Raw genomic sequence first — 18,859 nt, forward strand, 5'->3', positions numbered from 1 at the left:
TTGCTTTTTAGACAAGAACCATGCAATTTACATTTTCTTCAGAATTACCCTTTTGTACAGTTTACCTTTCTGAGACAAATTAGCTTTCATTTTTACTTTTCAATTCAGATGGAAGTTTATCCTTTAATCACATACAATCCTCTCAGCATTTCTGGAGGTCTTTATAAATAATAATACATTTTTCAGGTCAAAGATTACCTACCTTGTGGGTTCCCAAATGCTATATGAAATTGGTCACAAAATGGTCACGCCATAATCATTCCCAAAATTTATCCCAATAATCATAAGGCTGCTCAGTTTGAGATTTGGGTATTTTAAAAATCCCAAACATCCTTGTCATCTATTTTAATCTTGAGACCATGATGCCATTTGGAGACATAGAATGCCTTTGTGCTCATGTGTGCTGTTTTCATGAACCCCAAGGTATACATTTGATTCACTGGCAGTATTTTATTATTCATAGAAAGCATAAGAATCAGAAAGGACAATGCTGGTCATCAGAACTGAACCTGTTCAGTGTAGCATACACTATGGCCATCCGGTGTCTGTTCAAAGATCTATAACAAAGGAGAACTCATCACCTCATGCTCCATTTGTTCAATGAGCTAACAGCTTGTATACTTGGAAAGATCTTTTTGAAGCCCATTCTTAACCTGCTTCCTTGTAATTTTAATCCAGTGGATATGGTCCTGCATTTTGAAGCAATAGAGAATACATGTGCTCCCTCTTCTGTGGGACAGCCTTTTAGACATTTGAAGACTGCTACTACGTCTACGTCACATTACGTTACAGATAGTTTATTTATTTACAATTGATGTTTTAAAACTGAAAAAAGATCAAGCCAGAAAGAAGAGCTGGTCTAATACAACTAACGCTCTATTTCTGGCTTGCATGAGGCATTGGGAATAGCTCTAAAGAAGGATTTGGGAAGGAGTAATAATGGAGGAGATTTCAAATGTGATGTCTTCTAAGCCCTTTCACCTTTCCTGCCACTGCATCTGAGTTAAATTCTCATAAAGAAAAATCAGACAAGTAAATATTTGGTGCTGTGTTCTCTCTTGACAAGAACTATTGGATTATAAGAATAGACTAGATTGCCTTAGTAAATGAAGCAACAGGAAGAAGAGCTGGGATGGTCTAGAACAGATTCCATATGATTCCTAGATATCAGTAAGTGGCTAGCTATAAGGACTTTTGCTGGGTGTTCTTTCCAACAGTGTTCTGCATTTAAAATTCCCAAACGGAGAGGATTGGAACAGTATAGGAGAGCAAGAACCACAGTCTGACCACAGAAACCAAGGCCCCTGAATAGGCTTTTATTGTGAATGAGAAGATGGATATGTATATGTCATGGAGAAAGTACAGTTCCCCTTAATTTTTGTATATTCATGTTACAAGCCTTGGACAACAAGGTTTTTTTTAATGTATAATGAAGTAATCCAGTACAACAAAGAAAGAAAGGAGAAAAAATTGGAACCAAGATTTGTTTATGTTTTCATCGATTTATTTTCTGCCTTCCACATGCATTAGTATAATGAAGGCAGCTTAAAATACAGTGTTTTCTTTTTTTATTAACATTTTACGGTATTAACATTTGGGCAGATACAGTGTCCCTTTAAAGATTTATAATTATTATTTTAAAAAATCTAGCATCCATTTAAAAAAGGATTGGATTTAGCAAGTAAAACAGTAAATAAGGTATACAACATTGCTGTATATAAAATTAAACTAGTTAAAATGTGCATATGTTTGCAAGCCTTGGAAAATAAAAATATGAATGATATATTATTAACAGAATATCAGGGAAATCTCTTTGGGGATATGATTTTTATCAATTGGATACTATCACTAAAAAGTCCCTTTCCCAATATGGTGATCATCTCCGTTCTCAGACCTACTCAGAGCAAAACAGTTAAAGAGGATCATGAAGTATATCTGGAATGAATAAAATTCAGATAGTCCATATGTACTTTGAAGGTTGAGCCATTACCTTGAATTAGATTAACAACTGACCATAGCAAGTTGGCAACAGCAATTTAGATGGAAAGAATAGGCATGCTCCAGGTCCCATCTCTTAAGTGCTGCCATCTGTGTGTTGGGATTGAACTCACAGAACCAGGTGTGCAGAGAATTGCGATGTGGCATTTTGCAAGGGGTCACATTGAAGAAACCTATTGTGATTCAGCACAAAACAGCAGCTCTCAAATTACAATTTCCTACTAAACATACTTTTGTAATAATTTCTGTGCTGTTTACTGGTTGTTGTTTGTTTGTTTGTTTTAACAGATACATGGCCATTATTGATCCTTTGAAGCCCAGGCTGTCTGCCACCGCTACAAAAGCAGTGATTGCAAGTATATGGATTCTAGCATTCCTCCTTGCATTTCCTCAGTGTCTCTTTTCTAAGACTCAAGTGGTGCCAGGACGAACTCTGTGCTATGTTTCCTGGCCAGGTGGTATGAAACAACGTTTTACGTAAGTCAACACTTTAAATAGTTGAATATTTTTGCATGCTTCTTTTGCCTACAAAAGCATAGAAATATGATACCTGCCATAGCGATTCAAATTAAAGATGACAGCTTGAGAGAACTGAACATTTCAACCAAGTCCATTATTTCCATAGTTGCACTTCATTGTGATAGTAGTGGAAGAGGTAGATTTCAACAGAACCTCATCAGAAAATCACAGATGTTGTGGAACAGGATCTTTCCAAATAAGATTCTTAAATTAGCCTTTCCCAACATGGAGCCATGAAGACTTGAAGAAGTGGTACATGGCTTTGCTTTTTCATCTGTGAAAACGCATATAGAGTTCTGTATTATTTTAAATATGAGTAAGTCTGTTACTGTATAATTAGTAATGTAGCATATTACATACAGTTCACCAGATACATGGAATATTCTGCTATAGAGATGGCTGCATTTGTGTGTGTGAATGGGTTATGTGGAGGGAAAGGAGCATGGTGCAGAATAGAGTACAGAATAGATAATAAGTATTAACAAAGCAATACATATGACACAGACATCCTTGCATTGGTGAGCTGGTTTATATATTATACCAAATCATGGTCTTTTTTAATTAATGAGATATTTACATCTTTGAAATTCTTAATTCCACTCTTTTATAATGAAATCAATCTTTGTAATTGTTTTATTCAATGATAGCTATGTTGAAATCAATACTATTTGAAATGTTCCCCACTGATTTTAAACTATTGCAAGGTTTGATATTACATTCATGAGGAATGCTGGTTGCTTTTAAGAGCACAAACAACAGCATTTTTTAAAAAATGTTTTTGGTGTCAGGCTCATGTTCTTCTCTTCTAGGTATCATATCATTGTGATCGTGTTAGTCTATTGTTCCCCCCTGCTTGTCATGGGCATCACTTATACAATTGTTGGAATTACCCTATGGGGTGGAGAGATCCCAGGTGATACTTCTGACAAATACCATGAGCAGCTGAAAGCTAAGAGAAAGGTACTGTAAAACTTCAGCTTTCTTGTTTAGTATTAACAGATTTTACAATATTTATAAGCTATCCCTATCTTCAGGCAGTAAGTGGTGTATAAAGTATTAGGAAGTCATTAAAAACAAGGAGATAAGATAAGGGATTGCTACTCAAATTTTCATTCCTGGCTAAAAACCCACTGAAAAATAATGGTCCTACAATATCTTCTGTAATGTCAGAAGGGTAGGTGCCATGTAGTAGTTCTCCAATGGAAACATATTCCACAATGTAGGAATACTGCACACATTTCTTTCTTCACTTAAGGCTGGGATGTTCAGCAAGCCCTCTCAATGATCAGAATGGACAGGAAGAGCCATATGCAGTAAGACAGTAGCAACAATAATTTATGCATCTTCATAACTTTTTCGTTTCAAAACCACTGGGTTTTTTTTCTCCATCTCTCTACACCACTTTTCATGCAAATAATAAAACTTGATTTAAGATAGAATATTGACATTGCCTATGTTTCATTTGTTTATTGTCTCATTTATTTTCTGGCTGTCATGTAGCATCTCTACTTTAAAAAAATCTTTAATGAAGCTTTCAGGATTTAGTTATATTGGTAGGCACTTACATATAGAAGTTAAAAGTTTTCTAATGCATTTGAAATTGGAAATACCATGTGATACAAATTTTATGAAGTCAACTGACTAATTTTGTGGTGCATTCCAGTGCAACCTCTTTTGATGATTTCCTGATCAAAGTCCTAAATCGCTGAGTTTTCTATCATTAAATAGACCTTTCTGCTTTGAATGTGATAAACAAGAGTCTAGAGGTTGATGTTCTAAGAATGCCATAGGGTTCTGTTTTCTCGGTTGTAACATATTATAATATAAAATGTGTTCTTCGTATCTTTTAGAGGCAGTGTTGTTATATCTTCCATTTTGATTTACTACTTATTTTCCCAGAAAGGAAGACATAGTGTCTTATGCAGGGATGTGCTGAATCTTGCTCACACCGGCTCACTAGAGCCTATTGTTAATTCTGGAATATTGTTACTCAATTGACAGCCAAAGTATCTACAATGTCTAGTGCACTAATCAGTAGTGGCAAAGCTGGTTTTTAAATATTTAGCAGCAAACTTTATGTTTTATAGGAAGTAATAATTTAGGTACCTAAAATGTGCATATGTAGATTGTATCCATTCATACATGTAAAATTTTAAAAATTACTATTCATTTAAAATACATTGTAACTTGCAACAGAGAAGACTGAAGTTAGATAACTTGCCTATCTGCTGAGTGATTGATTGTGTGCCATCAAGCCATTTTCTATTCCTAGTTATCACTTAGGTAAACTTTCTTCATGGCAATATGTCTTTAACCTGGCCTTTAGGTTTCCCAACAGTATAACTGAATCTGTCCACCTTGATGCTTCCTTTCTTCCACCCTTCCCAGTTTGAGAACCTTTTCCTGAAAGCTAGGTCCTTGTATAATATGACGGAAGTAGGGTAACGTGAGCTTGGTCATTTGTAGCTTAATTGACAACTCTAGGTAGATTTCTTCTGTGATCCATTAGCTTGTTTTCTAGGCTGTCCACGGCATTCTGAGGAGTCCTCACCAGCTTCAAAGCTAAAAAATGTCAATACTTATTATTAGTAGACAACTTTAGAACCTCTTTATCATTAAATTGTATTGGGAATTGCTTATAACCTTTGCAGTGTAGCTGAATTGCAGCTATCAGAGTCTTATCACTGACCATGCTAGATGAAGTTAATGGGGGTCATAGCTCAATATCTGGAGGGCGCCAGATTCCCTACCCTTCAAAATAAGGTGCTGCAAATGGAAGATTATTCTCTACTGAACCTCCAAAGAGAGCCTGTCCTTTATAAAGAAAGACACATGACTACACTGACATTAAATCATCCCCTAAAGCATCTAGTTCCACCCCAACTCACTGTTTTCCAATACAGACAGCATTAAACCTCGACCATGAAGAATAATATTGATCGGTCTTTTCATTTGGTCAATAAAGAACAAGTTTATACAGAGACAGCTAACACATTTAATCCATCTAAAATTGTAAATCCAGGATGGCACTGTCTTTCCATTGCAAAATCATATTTATTTGAACCCTTGCAAGTAGCTAATAATAATCTGTTATTGTTTATTATCTATTATTAAATAGTCTTTAATAATCTGTTTTAAAAATACATTTTAATATTGAGAGCAATTCAAGAGGTTTAGATGTCCCTAATGATAATAAAATATTCTGCCATTACACTTTGCATTTGCATTTCTACTGCAGTTATTTAAATAGGTTACATTTGATCAGTAATGAAGAGCTCTAAAGTGTGAATCACCCAAAATATGCATGATTTTAAAGAAATATGTAATTATCTGGATTATTCCAAATAATCATATGAATAGGGATCAAAGGAATAAAAAATACTATCTTACCTTTTTCCCATTTGTTTATTAATTTTCTTTTTCTCCTTTGTTTCTTTTTGTCTCTATGATGAAGAGATTTCTTTTTTTAAAAAAAATGTTCCAACTATGCTTAAAATGAGCTCATATTCAGTTACTACTTTAATAATGTAGGATCTTGGTCCAAAGCCTTCTCCACTGTTCTGACTCTGGCTTTGCTATAGATTTTTAAATGCTCTGTACAAAATGAACAAATCACCCAAGGTCCCATTTATCAATTTGTTTTTGTCCATGGTTTTATATATATATATATATATATATATATATATATATATATATATATATATATATATATATATATATATATATATATATATATATATATATATATATATATATATATATATATATATATATATATTGGTGCTGGAGAAGACTCCTGCGAGTCCCTTGGACTGCAAGGCAATCAAACCGGTCAGTCCTAGAGGAGATCAATCCTGACTGCTCTTTAGAAGGCCAGATCCTGAAGCTAAAACTCAAATACTTTGGCCACCTAATGAGAAGGAAGGACTCACTGGAGAAGAGCCTAATGCTGGGAAAGATTGAGGGCAATAGAAGAAGGGGACGACAGAGAATGAGGTGGCTGGATGGAGTCACTGAAGCAGTAGGCGTGAGCTTAAATGGACTCCAGAAGATGGTAGAGGACAGGAAGGCCTGGAGGAATGTTGTCCATAGGGTCGCGATGGGTCGGACACGACTTCGCAGCTAACAACAAATATATATATATATATATATATATATATATATATATATATATATATATATATATATATATATATATATATATATATATATATATATATATATACTTTTGCATAATTTTAATTTAATTTAATTTAATAATATTTATATACCGCCCTTCTCCCTGAGGACTCAGGGCGGTTCACAGGGCAGAATAAAATACTAAATACAAACGTTAAAACAAGATTAAATAATTGCCCATATTAAAACAGTTGGAATAAAATTCTAAAACACCAAGTTAAAATTAAAGCACAAAATTAAAAAACCCCACCAATCCCCATCAGGCTAGGCCGGCTTGAACAAACAGAAACGTCTTGAGATCGCGACGAAAGGATAAAACATGTGTAGGATAAAACATTTGGGTGATAAGTTTCCCCATTTTCATTAGTGAAACATTGCCAATGTAAGAAGCACAGCTAGCACTTTTCTGTCTCAACGTGCATTTGACGACTTTTGGAGGACAGTAGTTTAGGAGAGAATCAATAAATGTACAGTACCTATACTTTCTCTGGATTTGAAAAAATATGAGCTTTATAAAAATACAAAAAAAATCACCTTAAGAGACAATTGAAAACTTCTGATTTTCTAGTTATTTTGCTGAGTACTTGGAGAGGAATGGTGGCCCAGTGAGGTTTTTGAAGGGTGGTGAATGACAGTAGAAAGAGGCCATCCTATTCTCTTTCAATTGTTTTGTCAATGTGTGTGAAACAGTATAAAACAATTGGGACTACAGAAGACAGGGGACCCAGGAAAACCACTCAATATGGGGAACTCAAGAAGAGTAGACATAATAGAATCTTCAACCAGAGGAAATTAAGGAGGTATATCTACTTTTGTGAATGCTTTTCACGTTGCATTACCTTGACTATTCATCAAGATCAACTTTTCTACTTGGGAATAACTAACAAAACTAAACTCTGGTGTAGTGTTAAGCCATCAAGCTAAAGACCAAGACACTGTGAGTACACGTCCCCACTTAGGCACAAAGCTAGATGGATGGCCTTGGGCCAATCACTCTCTCAGCACAATGAAGAAAGCAATGGAAAATCATATTTTAAAAAATTCCAGGAAAATTTCAGGGACTTCTGCTGGCAGTCACCATGAATCAACATGGACTTGAAAGTTCCAAAACAGACTCAAAACATATAGTCCGTTTTTAAATATAATAGACAGATGAGAGATACCTAGCTAGATAGAATTGGTGAAAGTAAACATTTTTTCTCTTTCCAAATATCTCTTTGGCCCTATACAATATTGGCAGCTAACTCAGCACAACTGGAAGAGTGGAAGATGATCAAGTGTTCTTGTAGTGTATCAGCAGCTTGAGGAACACCAGTTGCAAGTTGATCACTTTTCCCCCCTGCAAAATAATTAGCAGGTTATCGAAATATGGCACACCTCATAAAAAAGACTGTGTCTCTCTCTCTCTTTTTTTTCATGCTAACATTTTCATGGATACACTGCTCAAAATGATTTTAGTAACATTTAAGGCAAGATCTTAGGCTTTTTCTGCTTAGGTGACAAATCTGACATTTAAAAGGTAGGCAGCTTAGTTTAATAACTTAGCTACAGAGACAGCAGTACTGTACTGATTAAAAAAGGGTGGGAGCTATCATGATTCAGATTGAATTATAAACATTTGAAATGCATTTTTGGATGAAAATCCAGTTGTTCAAATGAAATATACATATTTATACACACACACACACAAAAAACATACATACATACATACATATATATATGGTAGAGGACAGGAAGGCCTGGAGGAACATTGTCCATAGGGTCGCGATGGGTCGGACACGACTTCGCAACTAACAACAACAACATATATATATGTTCCTCCAGGCCTTCCTGTCCTCTACCATCTTCTGGAGTCCATTTAAGCTCACGCCTACTGCTTCAGTGACTCCATCCAGCCACCTCATTCTCTGTCATCCCCTTCTTCTATTGCCCTCAATCTTTCCCAGCATTAGGCTCTTCTCCAGTGAGTCCTTCCTTCTCATTAGATGGCCAAAGTATTTGAGTTTTAGCTTCAGGATCTGGCCTTGTAAAGAGCAGTCAGGGTTGATCTCCTCTAGGACTGACCAGTTTTGCTGGTGAGAAAACAATTTCTGAAAGTCTGACCATTTTGCTTAATATTTGATTATCCAGGTTATCTCATATATATGCTGAATCTGCCAGTCAAAAGTGCTACATTGAAGTTTTATATATTTATGTTTTATTTATTCTTATCCTGCCTTTATTAGTTTTAGAAAAAAAAACTCAAGGTGGCAAACCTTCCTCTCTTCTCCTGTCTAACCCACAATACATGACACCATTTTCAATTATAAAATTATAAGGCGATGTAACAAAATAAATTCTTTTTTAATGGACTTTTCTTGATTATAGCCATCAGCTTATTTTCTTGTGCCAAAGGCCTTTCACTGTTAGGCATTACCAGGGGGCTGACTATGAAGATAAAATGAAAAGACCACTTAGTGTGACAGATGACATTTGTGAAGGAAGAGTGTTTTTGAAAGCAAGCCTTGAAATCAAGAAATATCTTATTCTCAATACAAGAAAAGGTTAGGGTCATATTTGATATTGAAATGAATATTTTACAAATTCCAGAAAACATAAATGTATACCCAAGGGTGACAAAACTATAATCACTCAACATATTTTATCCTGATATTCTTACCAATCAAACTAAGAGACATTACATATCATGGCCCCGTCAGAGCTTCGGTCTGAGAAGGAGGAGGAGATGGAGCTGGGGCTGACAGAGGGAGATGGCGCTGCCTCTCTGGGCCAGAAGGAACGACCGGAGGACGAGGCAATCCCAGCTCCCTTGAGCCTTGGAAGAGAGGGCACAGGATGACCAAGTGAGCAGGGAGGAGATGGAAAGGGCAGGCAGTAGAGTAGAGGAGCAACAGAGCTCAGAGACAAGCAATTGCCTCCCCCTCCTGATCCCCGAGCACAGAGAATGGAGAGGAGGTAGATTCAGTGCAGAGCAACCTGACTACTCGAAAGGAGGGTGCCCTGCCCCTCTTCACAAGGCTCACCTGAGGAATAGGATTTAAAGAAATGCCATGGGGAGGGGGTTTTGTTGAGAACAAGCTTTGCATTTTTCTAGCCACACTTGCTGTTACTGACATCGCCTTGCCTTGCCTTGCCGTGCTGTGCCTTGCCGTGCCGTGCCGTGCCTTGCCGTGTGGGATTTTGCAGTGACACAGCTCTGCTCTGGGTTGTGCTGCAGTCCCAGCAAACAGTCTGTGTGACAAGGATGCCCAGTGACCAAGCTTCCTGAACTGTGCTGCTCCCCTCGATTTCTAGCAGCCAGGAACTATTGTAGGTGTGTGTGCATGATTAGAGCTTGCTCTTGGACTTGCAGTAAACAGTGGGGGGAAAGTTGGATCAATACAAGTGAGTTAACCCTTCACTTCATCTGTGTCGCTTCCGTACCCAGCCTTGGGTCATATCACTACATTTGAGCACCAACTCTGATGCTTCCAAATTTGGTTGTAGTCCCTAAAGCTCTTCTAAACCTTGCTAGGAAAGTGTAATTTTTTACTATGGGAGAATTTATATCTTACTAAGTAAACATACGAGGAGTAATAAAATTAACTGAATAGCATTAGTACAGTTTAGTTATCATACAAAGGCACTCATTACAAAATGGCATGCATTGGTGACACTATAAAGTACTTATATCATGATGTTTGATGCAAGTATGTAAAGCATGCTGCTTACACAATGATGTCATGCCATGTCAAATGATGTTATCATTTGTCTTTCTCCCATCCCCTTGAGATGCCCAATTATGGAGCTAAATCTAGTTGCTGATATCTTCTCACCTATTTTTAAAGAGTGGCTACCAGCACACAACCTGGATGGTCAGCATGAGCCTCAAGCTGATGAGACTTTTGGTTTTTGTGTTAGGATTTGAAGCAGATCTTCAATCCCAACAGCACTGATATAACAATTAATATTTTAATAGTAATTTTATTTAAAAAAGTTATAATGATGAAAAACTAATACAAACTAAAAAAGAAAAAATAGAAGGTACATAAAAAATAGAAAGGAAAGAAAAATAAGCATGTATTAAAGAAAAAGAAAAGAATTTTATAAAGAAATGACTTTCCCCCTTCATCACAAGAAGTTTGAACAATTTTAGTAACTTATTGCCTTCTCTTAATATACAACAAATAATCTCCTCTTCCCATATCCCTTCTCTTATGTATAAAGGGACTCTTAATGTGTTCTTCTCCTTTAATTGTAGATTTTAGTTTCTTCCAATTCTCTCTGATGTCCAACTTCCAAAGCCCCATCCTTTTGCTTAATATTGAAAATTCTGCTTTCTAGAACTTTCTAGAACTTTATTCACTCCCTTAATATATTTAAAGGTTTCAATCATGTTACCCCTTCTGTCCTCCAGGCTGTATGTATTCTGTTCCTCTAATCTCTCCTATACTCTCCTATACATTTTGCCCCTCAGAACTTGCACCATTTTTGTTGCCCATCTCTGGACTCGCTCAATCTTATCAATATCTTTTTATAAGTGGAGTCTCCAGAACTGGACAGAGTATTCCAAATGGAGTCTGACTGAAGCCCTATAGAGCAGGAATTAGGCCCTTTTTCTTGCTGGTGGGTTTCACCCTGCTATTCAGTTTTCACCTAGCCTCTGCATTAATTGTCAAAGGTTGAAAGGAAAATATAAAGTATTATGGGTCAAGGTTTCAATCTTCACCATGAATAAGGCTCTCGGGCTATCTCTGAGCTGCCAAATCTGAAGAACAACTATATGAAGCAGAAAAACCCAGGGCTTTTTTTCTCATAGAACGCGCAGAACGGAGTTCCGACACCTTTTTTGGATTTGAACCTTGTAGGGTAGGCAAGGCGGGTTGTATGACATGTGTGAGTTCCGGCACCTTTTTCTTTTACAAAAAAAAGCACTGGAAAAACCTAATTCTGTGGGGCCGCTTCCTAGTCATCCAGAGTTTTTCAATCTAAGTTTGGTAGTCGTACAAAAAAAGGAATTAATTAAATCTATCTAACTCTTAAAATATGTTATCAAAAAAGCATCATGTTTACACTACAGTGCAGTTTGCTGTCTCACTCTTGCTTAAATATCAGAGTAATTACTTACTCTGCCTTATTCTGATCAGAAGTTCTCACTGCATAAATTAGGACACAGATTTTTTCCAGGAGATTATATGAGAGTAGCAGGATTCGCTCTCTAAATAATTCTTGTTTAATTTCCAGAGATAATGAAAAAAGATATTGGAGAAAGGAGAGCTAATGCACTACTCTTTACTCCTCCATGCACAATTTTAATTGTTTAGCAGAAGTTAGCATGGGCCTAATTCTACAGATATGATTGTCAAAACTTTAAATTGCATGCTACAAATGTCCATAATTTAAAGAGCTATGATGCCTGCTACTAAATTATATTAGGAAAACCAGTATATACATTTCCACAGGATGCCACATTATTTATAAATTCCATCTGCACTTCTCTTGCATTTCAGCTTCCAAGCTTGGTGTTCACCAAATCTGTTAGATTTCAATTGGCAAAATCCACAGTGGGCATTTTTAATTATCATTCTGGCTGGAAGTTGAGGAAATTGAAGCCCAAGAATCTGCAGATTAGGTTTGGCTACCCTATTTCTTATTCCCTTATTAACTCTAGATGGTCATTTTAGCAGGGTCATTCTATGAAAGGGGTATTCTCTCTGTATTTTTGTGGGAAGGGGGGAGGGGGGGTTCTGATTATCTGTATTGTTTCTTCTTTTCAAAATTTCTGGCCACAATCATTTATCTGAATCATTAATAGGCTTGTTTGGATGGCATTTTGCTTAAAGTTAGCCAAGCCCTGAAGGGAGATGATGAGACTGTGAATTGGATTAGAAGCAATTTAAGCAGTGGCTATAACTAAGATGCTGGAACAGTGTTCATAACTGTGTTCATATTCTCCTTTATGTGCTCATAATAACCAGAAGAGTGTGAACAATTTATGAGAGATCTTTCTTTTTTAGGCAGAAGGGATTTCACCAAGGAAATAGAACCCACAATTATTATGAAGACATGTTGTTGTGAAGCTTTCTTCAGTTCTTAATTCTAGTAGAGTTTACCCAAAAAAGGGATCATGAAGCTAATATAGAATTATAATTTAATTTAACTTAGACATGATATACAGTATTTGAGATTTAGGGTAAGTTTTCTTACTGAAACATTTCCTCTGTTGACTACTGCAACAATAATAGTCACTGTATAGCTCTATGAGTAGCCTAGGAACAATTAAACAGCTGAATCTGATCGGGTTAATGTATTATATACGTAAACAAGATGTTGAAATAAGTAAAACCGTTTATTCCATTATTACTGTGAGGAAAACAAATCTGACAGGAGAACACGCGGGAACTTTGACAGCTGTCAAAGTTCCCCGCCAGGGCGCAGGCGCAGCCACTGACAGCTCGCGGCTGTCAAAACACCGAGCCATGCGGAAATAAGAACTGTCAAGAGAAGACGGCGACGATTGGTGCAACTAGACGCGGCGCCAAAAGATACGATCCTGATTGGTCCTCACTGACAGCTGCCGGCTATAAAAGCCAGACAAGTTATTCTGTTTTTGCCTTGCTCTAAATAAAAACCTAAGTTAGTAACCTGTCGTCCCGAGTGGTCCTTCGGCTACTTCAGTTAATGAATGTGTGAGAGAGACCAACAACAACAACAAAAGCCTTGCATCATCATCCTAAATATCTGAAGCAGTTACATAGGAAGATATTACAATATATTAACAAAATTATGCAAGAATCTCTCAAGCTGGGCTTCTGACTAGCAGATATTTCATGGATGTTGGAATTGCACACCTATATCATTATAAATGGAGCATAGATAGATTGAAGGAGGTCAGGTCTGTCGATGGTAATTAGCTAGGAGAACAACATGGAATAACACTGTTAGGTAGAAGCTTTGGATTTACAATCTCCAAGGCCTCTTTTTCCCTAGAGCCACCTAAGAGGGGAAAGTATAGTATAGTATTCCTAGAAGAGTATAATATTCCTGGTGGTGAATTGGCTTTTCAGTTGTTTCAATGGGAGGCAAACAATTAATCTTCCAGGTACAATTCAAGGTATGGCATGGGTCCAGATTACTTGAGGGACTGTCTCACCCCACCAGGATTAGCCCGTACCACTCGTCCTGCCAGAGGAGGTGTGCTGCAGGTCTAATCAGCCCAAGTATTCCAGCTGGTGGGGTCCAGGAGGAGGGCCTTCTCTGCAGTTGCTCTTGCCCTCTGGAACATCTGGCCCCTCTCTCCCCGATGTAAGGTTGGCTCTAACCCTCATATCTGTGGCCCCAGTGGGGGAACAACACAATGGAGGTGGTTAATTGAGTAATAACAGATACCACCTATCTCCCACTCTGCCTCTGCCCTCCCCATGTGTCTTTGGTTTTAAGGTTTGATTTTAACATTTTTGTTTTAACTAAGATGTAACTGTAAACCACCCAGAGTTGCCCTAAGATAAGATGGGTGGCCAATAAATTTTACAAATAAATATAATAAGCAAATAAATAAATATAATAAATAAATAAATGTAATATATAAATATAATAAATAAAATCCAGGGGGAAAATAGAGCAAGGAAATACCTTCCAATAATGTTCATTATCTTTGGAATAATAAGAAAAACTTCAGCTTCTATCTATAAGCACATTCATTCTGTTTCAGTAATACTGGCTGTATTTAGTCTATGGCCAGAAGTTGTGTGTTTTTTTCACCTAATTGTAGAAACTCATTCTTCCAGATGCAATGTGGTTGGTTATCTGTGCTGCTTTTATTTCCATCAGTCTTTTGTGGTCTCAGTGGAGGAGATGCCTGGGAAGAATTGATTTTGCTCCTGTCTTTCCCCCAGACAGGATTCAGTTCTATATATTTATTAATTATTCTCTATATTTCTCATTCCAAGTATTAGAAAGGCAAGAGAATCTTCCAGAGAATCATCTGCATTGTCATTCTCATCTCTAATTCAAATTAAGTTTGTTAATTCCTTCATTTCTGCACTTGCACGCTACTTGCACATCATTTCCTTGTATTATGCTGATATCTGTAACTGCAAACAAAATAACAATGTACTAAATTTCCAGCATTTAATTTATGATTTATACACTTAATGAGACAATGTGCCATGATGTGTATCTTAGCACTGAATTGTTCTCAAGCATGACAATGCAGATATGTTTCCACACATTGACATTCCCTAATGCCAATGGAAGAGAATATATTTCCTAATGTTTTATCCAAACAACCAGTCTTATCTTCCAACTAATATTCCAAATAAATGACGGACTTGTGTTAGATCAGCACAGTTTTCAGCAACAAATCACATCTGCAGGGGAAGAAATTAATCTATCTTGTACAATCCATAATGGCACTGTTTCAAATAGGCAGCAGCATTCTGCAATAATCTGTGGCAACTGATAAATGTCTCATGGTGGGCAGTTCCACGTTGCCAAATAAATGTCATCATAAAATAAGACAAAAGATGGTACAGACGTATCTGATCATGGCACAGAAGAATAAGAACAAATATCTGATCATCACTGCTCTTCTCCAGATACACTCACTGACGCTTTCAGTCCATCTAATCTGACTTTACACAGGAAAGAAAAATTAAGACCAATGGGAGGTGATCATTTATAAGAGATAAATGCTGATGAATAGAAGGAGAATATCCTCTCCTACCTATTGTTTCACATTGTAAAAACTTCCTAATCAGCATATACAGTAGATAAATCCCACATTGAGGCAATACTCATATTGTTAAGAATTGATAAGGAAATGAGTTTGTTCAAGGAAGGAGAGCCCTTGATAATATCTTAATAATGATTCTTTACCTAGAGAGTTCCACATATAATGCATAATTTTATCCTTGATTTCTGGCTAACTCATCTTTCAAGAATCCCCGACTAAAAAGTTTTTTAATCCACTGTCATATCTTTCACCAGAAACTTGATCAGCATGCCCAAGTATGCTGATTATTTACTGCAGATTGGCAAATTAGAAATGTAGGAAGAATAGTCACTTTTTTAGTCCAATCAATTAGAAGAAATAAAGCTAGACTAATGATCAAGGCTGAATAAATCTTCGAGGTTTCAGGAAAGCACACTTGGAAGCTGCTTTTATGAAATATGAAATGTGGTACCTTCTTTGCTTCTTGGAGTGAAATGAAAAAATGTTTGCTTCATTCTGCCATATCTTCCTCCTCCATGGCTTTCTCCAACCATTCAAGGCTTAGAAGAGACTTCTGGAAGCCTCTGCAATCTTTGCTCAGGAGGTTTCTGAAAGAAAATAAGTGACATTGAAGATGCTGTAATGCAGGGGTCTTCATTTGAGAATTTGAGGAAAACAATTTTTTCCCCTCAAGAGAAAGATTCATGCTGCCTCCATGGCACCCAGAGTTCTTGTCAAGGCAAAAATGACCCACCTCCCATGGGCCTATTAATTACAGCATCTGGCTTGATAAAAATGGACCGGGGTTGGAAAGAATTTTTGAAGTAGCCCATTATGCCAACTTTACAGTGTCTTTTTAATACCAACCCACTGGTAGCATTTTAGCTATCAGAAACAGCCAGCCTTGGATGTCAGCCCTGGTGGATAGAGAGGGAATCCAACATGAGATTTCCCTCTTTCAACATGGAAACATCTGCTTGAGATGAAAATATGAGCAAAGTAACATCCTTGTTTGTTTATTAATGTCAGTTACCCATTACCAGAAAACTTAACAGATTTTAAGCAGCTTATAGAACTTACAAATAAACACAGTACAAAATAATTTTAAGAAAGCAGAATCCAAAATGTAATTCCTCAAGTTAAGCACTGGTTTTAATGAGTTAAAATTTGTTATTGATTATGTGCAGCAAATTGGGGTCAATATCACAGAGAAATTTTCTCCAGGATGATTTGAACTTTGTCCTTTGGATTTTCCAAAAGTGGCACCAATTGCCACTGAGACAGACTCCATCCACCTTGCTGCTGATCATTCTCATCTCCTCTTTCTTTCTACCTTTCCCAGCATTATAGATTTCTCCAGAGAGTCATTATACAATATATCCAAATTGTTTTGTAGGTTATAATTAATCCTCAAAGGCTTCTAGAAAATCCAAGTTTTCATTTGCTAATCAAAAACCATGACAGTAGGGGCCTTCAAAGAGCAAGATCTCTCCAAAGGCAGGGAACTGTTACACAGAATGCTCATTCACTACAGTAGTAGTAGTAGTAGTAGTAGTAGTAGTAGTCGTAGGTAGGTAGGTAGTGACCTTAGAGAATGCTTCCTAATTACCCAGAAAAATATATAGACTATACTAGGGAAGGGCCATGATAAGATAGCTGGGGCCCATCTCTATATTTCTCTATAGATAGCAATTGGCCCATTAAATTGTATATAGAAACCTATTGGTAACTGGTGGAGCTCCTGCTGACTTTCTGTCCCAGAGACCATAGGATGAAAATAAGCCTATTCTTTTTCATTAATTAAACAGCTCTTTTAATAGATATGGCATAGAAACAGAATAACTAAGTCTTTGATCTGAGGAATTATATGCCTGTGGCAAAGCTGAATACCCAAAGTATTTGTAACTGAGTCAAAATTCCTTCTGGCCATGAATCACTGGAAAAGCTTTATTTTCACCTCTTAGACCTATCCTTCCCTAGATGTCCATGCACTTATTCAGTCAACATTTGTAAATCAAATTTCAGTGAACTTCTTTCCCTGTCTGGATAATCAAAACTCTAGCACTTTTCCTATCACAGGCTTTTGTTTCCATTTTTCAAAAATTATTTTTAATTTTTAAGTACTCTAATTTTAGTTTTAATTTTAGTAATGCAGTGGTTCTCAGCCTGTGGTTGGTAGACCCCTGGGGGAGTGCAATATTATCACAGAGGGCCCGTGAAGGGTGAAGAAATGTTATGATTTAAATCTTGAGTTAAGTCTTGGGGATCCATGGCCACAAAAGGTATTTAAAGGGAGTCCATAGTGAAGAAAAGGTTGAGAACCACTGTAGTAATGGATTGATGGTATAACACAGGGGTAGGCAACCTTGGCTCTTTTATGACTCATGGACTTCAACTCCCAGAATTCCTGACTTAGGAATTCTGGGAGTTGAAGTCCATGAGTCATAAAAGAGCCAAGTTTGCCTACCCCTGGTATAACATGTGTGTGAAAATGAAGGACTGTTTGCTAGCATTGCTGCATCAGCGTCATTTCCAATTCAGATGATACATGTTTTGCAGCTTCGTTGATTTAGTTTTTAGCCTCCCCAAACTTTTTGTAACTTATTCAACGCTTCAGTTTTGATCTCTGCACTAAGCTATAAAAAGTCAAAGAAATTTTTTTTCTGAGCTGATTGGAAGGAATAATGAAACCTTTGCCCTATTTTGACAACTTTCTTGAGGAAGAAACTGCTTTAATACCATAATAACTCTTACTATTCACTTGCTGGTTTTGTATCTTTGGCCAGAGATTGGGCTAAATAAGAGACAGTTCTCCTTTATGGATTTCTCTTCCTTACAAGAGATAAAAAGTTCTGCAGAATATTTTTTTTTCTGTGCACAGCTTGCAGCCCGCTCAGGCATCCTTTCCTTCTAAATTCTTTTGTCCTCCAACAGCAAACCCATCACGTTGAGGCTTACCTTTCTGTTATCTCTTCCATATTTGCATATCGATGGGAGGGTATGTGTATGAAAGAATAAGCATTGTACATTGGTGGGAAAGTTTAAAAAAAACCTTCACAAGTAAAGTCATTACAACTTTTAATTATTCATCCATTCATTTTATTTATTCATGTTCATTCATTTTAACCTTTTTGGTTTAGCGATCCCTTTTGCAATGGCCCTTTCCCAACATATGGTCATTGACACAATAAAAATTGTGCGTCTGAGGAATGGAGGTCTTGTGAGGGAGCTGCAGATCATACAACAGACAACAGTGAAAAATTAGCATTATACACATAATAAAAGATGTGCGTAAGCTCCTAAATATGAGCAGAGATCCTGAGTCAACTGGGATTCCATGCAAAATCTTTTCATGCAAGGCCTCCTGTTCACAGCTGTTTACACTGATAGCTGCCTTTGAGTCAAAGCCGGCTGTGCCAAATCTATCCTCTAAACTCCCTAGCATGTGTTGGCAATGAAGACTATTTTTTC

General features: G+C 36.9%; 1 protein-coding gene across 1 annotated transcript in view; it reads left to right on the plus strand.

The window, feature by feature from the left end:
- The window catches only part of TACR3 (tachykinin receptor 3), a gene marked incomplete at both ends in the record, with an annotated part of 46,541 nt that overhangs the window by 17,421 nt on the left and 10,261 nt on the right, over positions 1-18,859 (plus strand). Inside the window, 2 exons of the mRNA XM_083368089.1 lie at positions 2,287-2,475; positions 3,327-3,477. Of these exons, the coding sequence (XP_083224215.1) occupies positions 2,287-2,475; positions 3,327-3,477 (340 nt within the window). The remainder of the gene's footprint in view (positions 1-2,286; positions 2,476-3,326; positions 3,478-18,859) is intronic.

Source organism: Vipera ursinii (genome assembly GCF_947247035.1).
Source record: "Vipera ursinii genome assembly, chromosome: 7".
In the NCBI taxonomy this organism is placed as follows: domain Eukaryota; kingdom Metazoa; phylum Chordata; class Lepidosauria; order Squamata; family Viperidae; genus Vipera; species Vipera ursinii.